General features: G+C 60.4%; 1 protein-coding gene across 3 annotated transcripts; it reads right to left on the bottom strand.

The window, feature by feature from the left end:
- Positions 1–2,938: 2,938 nt before the first annotated feature.
- On the bottom strand, positions 2,939–5,836 carry CD79B (CD79b molecule, immunoglobulin-associated beta). Of its 3 annotated transcripts, none has more exons than XM_004693436.2 (6): positions 5,764–5,836; positions 4,833–4,886; positions 3,703–4,011; positions 3,409–3,527; positions 3,145–3,186; positions 2,939–3,037 (listed from the first exon to the last, which is right to left on the bottom strand). In XM_004693436.2, exons 1-6 carry the CDS (start codon positions 5,828–5,830, stop codon positions 2,939–2,941), a joined length of 690 nt encoding a protein of 229 aa, XP_004693493.1. In that variant the 5' UTR covers positions 5,831–5,836. The 3 variants fall into 3 exon arrangements, with proteins under 3 accessions (XP_004693493.1, XP_004693494.1, XP_004693495.1); XM_004693437.1 differs by having other exon boundaries at positions 4,833–4,883; positions 5,764–5,830; XM_004693438.1 differs by lacking the exon at positions 3,703–4,011 and having other exon boundaries at positions 4,833–4,883; positions 5,764–5,830.

A 5,836-nucleotide genomic window follows, 5' to 3' on the forward strand; every position in this document is an offset into this window, starting at 1 on the left:
TTCTCTGCCCTCTGTTTCTCCTCCCTCTGGCCTCCCTCCTGGGGTTGAGTCTCAGCTCTTCTCAGCTCTCTGCCAGGGAGACAGCTGGGATGTGGTAAGCATGCTGGCGTGTGGCTTTTGGCCTGTTGAGCCATCTTCCCTGAGGCCTCAATTCCCTTACTTAGAAAAGGAGGTGAGGGGGATCCTGACGGGGCGTTCTGCAGGGGCTGAGGCGAGATAGTGGGAATCAACGTGGAGACGCTCAATAAAACATCCCGGCATTTCATGGCCCTCATTGTCTGTCTGCTTTATTTTTCGCTTTGCGCTGACATTTCAGAGAGTCAGTGAAAGCTTTTCTTTCATGTGCTGTGTCCGGATGGTCCTGACACCCCCAGACACACATGCCAGGGTTTGTAGACCTGCACAGCAGTACGAAACAAAGTCAAGCGTACTGTGGGGTCCACTCACTCAGAAACGGCCTCTGCTCCTGTTTCCTTCCCCTGATTCGGTCCCAGCCCCGCTGGCATCGCCCAGCCCTATTTCCACTGTCCTGCTTCAGTTCTGGGGAGCAGAGACAGGCAAGAGGACACCCGCAGTGTAAGCGCTTAAGACAGAAAACCAGACCAGGGAGGGCTTGTCCCCCACAGCCAGGAAGGCCCTGCCCTTTGAGGGTGTCTTTGCTGTCACGGCTGTTTGCCAACAGCAATTCCAAGCGTTAGGGAAACGTATTCCAAGACATGAGTACACTTGCAGTAAGCCAAGGCCTGCTTCCAGCAGGAGCGGCCCAAACTGAGGGAGACCCTGCCGGGGCAGAAGTGAAGACACTCCCCAGCCCCCACCCCAGGGTCCCCGGTGGAGTGAGAGGACAGAATTAGCACCACTATGCAAAGCAGCAGGAGAGGAAGGGGAGCAGCTATGTGGAGGCAAAACAAGCCCGCTCCCTGCACCCCAGTGAGGGAGGCAGGCCTGCGGCTCACCCAGGTGAACTCCGAGCCGACGAGTGGACGCCACTGGGCCACGGAGGTGGACGGGAACCACGGGCCCGGGGCCTCAGCTCCTGGCGCACCTGGAACTCCAAGGGAAGCTGGGCAAGCCGCTGCTTGGTTCTCCGGTTCAGCTGGCAACCCCCCCGCCCCCAGGGCAGGGATTTCTCCCATCAGGCTGTAGCGTGAAGGGCAAAGAAGTATTTGGGGCCACCACGCAGGGTCAGCAGGAAGAGGAGGCCGCCTGGTCTCAAATGCGGAGGTTAATCACACCAGGGCTCCCAGGTGTGCGCGGCCCCCAGACTCCACGCGGGCAGCGGGGTCCCTCATCTGGAGGGCCCTTGCAGGCCTCTAAGATGATGATGGGGAAGTCTGAATGCATCACCTAAGCACCCCCTAACTTTACCACTCCAAAGTCTCCCCCTTAGGGGTAGACAGAGTCCTTACAGGGCTCTGGGTCAAACTTAAAAATACGTGTAGTCTCCCCCATGTTTATTGCTGCTTTATTTACAATTGGAAAGACTTGGAAATAGCCCAAATGCCCAAAAGTAGATGGCTGGATTAAAAAGATGGGGTACATGTACACAATGGAATATTACTCAGCAACCAAAAAATAAATAAACACATGTCTTTTGCAGCAACATGGATGGGGCTGGAGAAGACCATGCTTACTGAAATAAGCCAGAAAGAAAAGGAAAAATACCAGATGGTTTCACTCATAGCAGGAGTATAAGGACCAGGCGAGAAAATAATGATAATGGTGAACAGCTATAGACCAGAGACATTTTGTGGGGGTGGAGTGGGGAATGGGATCAAAAACAGTGGTGGGAGGGAAGCACTGGACTATGGTGATGGCACAGGGGTGATTTGGTGATGGGAAGCCCACGGGGATTGCCACTGAGGAGGAAAAATGCGCAAAATAATGTAAAAATAAGCTATTATATTATTAATCAAAAGAAAAAAAAAAAAACAACCCAAAAACGCGCAGGCTTGATGCAGGGCGGCGGGTGTGTGGCGGGAGCAGGGCCCGTCCCCAGGGGCCTTCTAGTTTAGCTGCAGCATGAGCCAGCCTGGCTGCTGAGGCCGTAGTAGTCATGCTGAGCCCAGGGCCGGTCCCGATGGGCTCGGCACTTTCAGAGGACTTCCTGCAGGTGGACGGCTTTGAAGGACAGCAGGACTGGGATGTGGGAGAAGGCAAACCCTTCAGGAGGAGATCCCTGACGTATAGAGCAAACATCAGCTGCTGCTTGTGGGTAAAGGGTATGCAGGAGAAGGGCTCCCCGTTCCCGCCCCCTCGGGGTTCTCCTGTTGCTCTGGACCCAGCTAGGGAGCAAAGAGCAAGAGGCCTTCAGAGAGAAGCCTCGAGCGAGCCCAGGAGAGGCCCATGAGCCCCTCGGCCTTCGCCGCCTCCCCTCCTGTGAACCCTCTGTGCCCAGATAAGTACTCTCTTCCACCCCAGGCCCACAGATGTCACAAGCCTGCGTGTGGTCCCTCAAGACACACTGTTTATTCCATGGGAGAATGGACTCAAGACGCCCCCGGGGGAGAGCGCAGGAGAAGGCAGCAGGGGACCAAGCTCTTGGCAGCATTTGCGGCCAGTGGAGGTGGGCCAGGCTTTCCCAGGCTCTGCAGGAGGAGGCCGGTCTGCTCTGAGTCCATTGCGGGTTCCACACATTCTCCATCTCCCCCGTCCTGAATGTGGGTCGGACCCCCCGCACAGCACCCCCAGAGGCTGGGTCCAGTCTGTCCCCAAAGAAGTCCTGCTCCAAACCACTGCTCTGTGGCCTTGCGCTCCAGGCCCTTGTGAGAGCTGGGACCAGAGCCTGGGGGTGCAGGCAGATCCGGTGGGTCAGTTTTGGAGACTGACTTGGGTCTGGGGCGGAGGGCAGGCTGGGAGCCGGGCGGCTCTGAAGCAGTCAGTGAGCGCCGAGCAGGCTGCGCCCCGGTGTGGCTACGACGATGGGAGGGCCGGCCCCTCACTCCTGGCTGGGGTGCTCGCCCACCGACCACTTTACCTCCCCTGTCCGCAGAGTCACTATGTCCTCGTAGGTGGCCGTCTGGTCAATGTCCAGGCCCTGGAGACACGGAAGAGAGAGCTCAGGTGTTGGCTGCTCCCCAAACACCCCCAAAATGGTGACCGCTGACCACAGACCCTCAGGACTTCAGTGTGCCCTGCTCCTACCTCGTAGGTGTGATCTTCTTCCATCCCAGACTTGCTGTCATCCTGGGGAAAGGGATGGAAAGTGGCGTCTTAGCTTCTCCCAACTCGCCCACTGCTGGGCAGGCTGGAGAGGGCCAGGGACAGTGGCCCGGGGTGCGGGGTGAAGGGTGAGGGGCAGGGGTGAGGTGCAAGAACAGCAACCCTGAAGGAGGGCGCGCTGAACAGGTGAGCCCACAGCCGGCCCTGGGCCCTGCCCCACGCCCGCCTCCCGGCCCCCGCGGTCACCTTGTCCAGCAGCAGGAAGATGGGCACGATGATGAAGAGGATGATGAGCAGGGTCTGGATCATGATGATGCCATCTTTCAGCGTGTTCCGCCGCCTCACCTGCTCCACCGTGCTGAACCCTGGTGGGAGGTGGGCCGTGAGGCTGCGCCCCGCGCCAGGGCCTGCGCCCACCCCGGCCTGCTCCCCAGCGATCTTCCCGAGCACGTGGGCCCCCGTGCCTGTGACGGGCTGGGGCAGGGCCCGCTCCAGAACCGCGCCGAGGGCCGCCCCCACGAATCTCCCCCCCGCACCCACCCATGACACGCAGCTCCGTGCCGCAGCCCGTGTGCAAGGTCAGTTCCAGCGGGCACTCTTGATGGCAGTAGTAGATGCCGTTGTCCTGGACCTGGATGCCCCAGATGGTGAGCGTGGAGATGGTGTGGTCCTGTTTCTGCTGGATGTGGCCATTTTCCTGGGGCAGCAGCTTGGCCTCTGCGTCTATCTTTGGCTTCCAGTACCAAGTCACATTGCCCTTGCTCTCCATGTGGCACGCTATGGTCACGTTGGAGCCCCGTTTTCTGGCCACAAAACGTGGGATCTGCCACAACCGGGAACAAGTGCTTCCTGTGGGCATCGAGGTTGGGATGGGAATGTCTTCCTGACACCAGGGTTGCTGACCTTGGCCCTGGCCCCTGGCTCCGCAACCCACCCCGCCTCTCAGTCCTCACCCCTCCAGCCACGTGAGTAGCCACAGGTCAAGCCACGGGACCCCGCCCCCTCCCCGACTGCAGTTTGTGTAGGACGTGGAACCTGATGACCGGCGCTTGCCCGCTACAGCAGCCTGGCTCTCCCTGGGCCCACCTGGCCTGCAGCTCCCGCCCCTCCCGGCCCTGAGCAGTCCTGAGCCCCGAAGCCCTGGCGATGCTCCCCCATGGGGGAGACGACAGAAGCCTTGGCTGGATGACGGAGGCCCTGGGCATCTCTCCCCGCTTCCCTTTCCTCCACCCTCTCCTACTACCCTTCTGCCTGGCCTTGCTCCCCCTTTCTCTCCCCCTTTCTCTCCAGCACGCTCCGCCCAACCGGTCCCCTCCCTCCCTCACCCCCGGAAGCCCCCTCCTGCCTCCCTTCCGGAGAGTGGCCTGTCAGAGGCCCCAAGGTTCTTTCCACAGCTGAGGCCATCTCCACAGCCAGACAGACCGGCCCGAGTTTTGGTGGGGTTCCCTCTGGCTTCCCCACCCCCAGTCTCTGGGACGGGAACACAAATACCAGCTCAGGATAGGGAAAGGCCAGGGTGGTGGCCTCCGAGTCAGGCTTCACAGGGGAGAGCCCAGGAGGTCTGGGGATGCGAGTCCCCAAGGGGAGACCCAGGGGCGAGCAGCACAGGACAGCGGCCTGCGCGGACCCCACATGTGTCCCCCTGGCGGGGTGGGGGTGAAGGTGCTGACCTTTGAAATTCCGGTGCGGGTTTCCTGAGTTGGCTGCTGGCACCGGCTCACCTGCTGGGTGGGAGGAAGAAGGTGAGGTGCCCCACCCCCTGCATACCCTCTGAGCTCCAAGACGCACTTCCTCCTTCCGAGCCATGAGCTGCAAAGCCCCTCAGCTCCGGGCCCCCCTTGTGGCCTAGGGGCTGAGTCTCAGCACTATGAGTGCTATGGCCTCAGGTCTACCCCCGCCAGGGAGCTGACCCACAAGGCACAGCAGAACTCTCCTGTCTCCCCGCTGCTCCCCTCGGCAGTGTACTTTGTCGATCTGCCTGTTCCCTCGGCCCCCCGCGCCTCTGGTCTGTATCCCAGTTCTTGCATGCATAAATAAAGAAGATAAATCTTAAAAACAAAACAAAACAAAACACCAAGCCCCTCGACTCTGGGCCCTGTTTCTTGGAGACAGGAGTAGCCTGGGAGCACAGCTGACCTCCTCCCAGCTCCCCTCTGCCTTTGACCCGTCAGAGGTGCCTGAGTCAGGCAGGAGGGAGGTGCAGCTGGGAGGACTCTCTTTTCAGACCAGAAGCCACTTCTGGATCGGCATCTGTTCCCGGGGCGCCCTGCCTCCCAGCCCGGTGCCCGCGGGGCCCACCGGGGGTGCACAGCTCTCCTCTCTTCCCCCTGGACCCAGCTCTTTCCCCATCATGTCATATCACCAACCCTCTGGCCCAGCTCAGTCTGACACTCTGCAGGCAGGAGAGGTGCTGGGCCCCAGATCCCTGAGCCCGTAGCCTGAGTGACACCCACAGACCTAGGCCCTAGGGCGGTGGAGGGAGGCAGGAGGCAGCGAGTGCAAGAGACAGAAAGAGGAGGTAGCAGAAAGCTGGAGATGGAACCAGCGGAAGCAGAGAGTGGGACCAGCAGGCCATGTCTGGGGGGCAGGCGGGTGCTGTACCTGAAAGCAGCAGCAGCAAAACCACCAGCCAGGCGCTGGGCATGGGAGACAGTGTCAGCCCGGCCATGGTCAC

The sequence above is a fragment of the Condylura cristata genome, unplaced genomic scaffold, assembly GCF_000260355.1.
Source record: "Condylura cristata isolate star-nosed mole 26May11 unplaced genomic scaffold, ConCri1.0 scaffold00038, whole genome shotgun sequence".
NCBI lineage: Eukaryota > Metazoa > Chordata > Mammalia > Eulipotyphla > Talpidae > Condylura > Condylura cristata.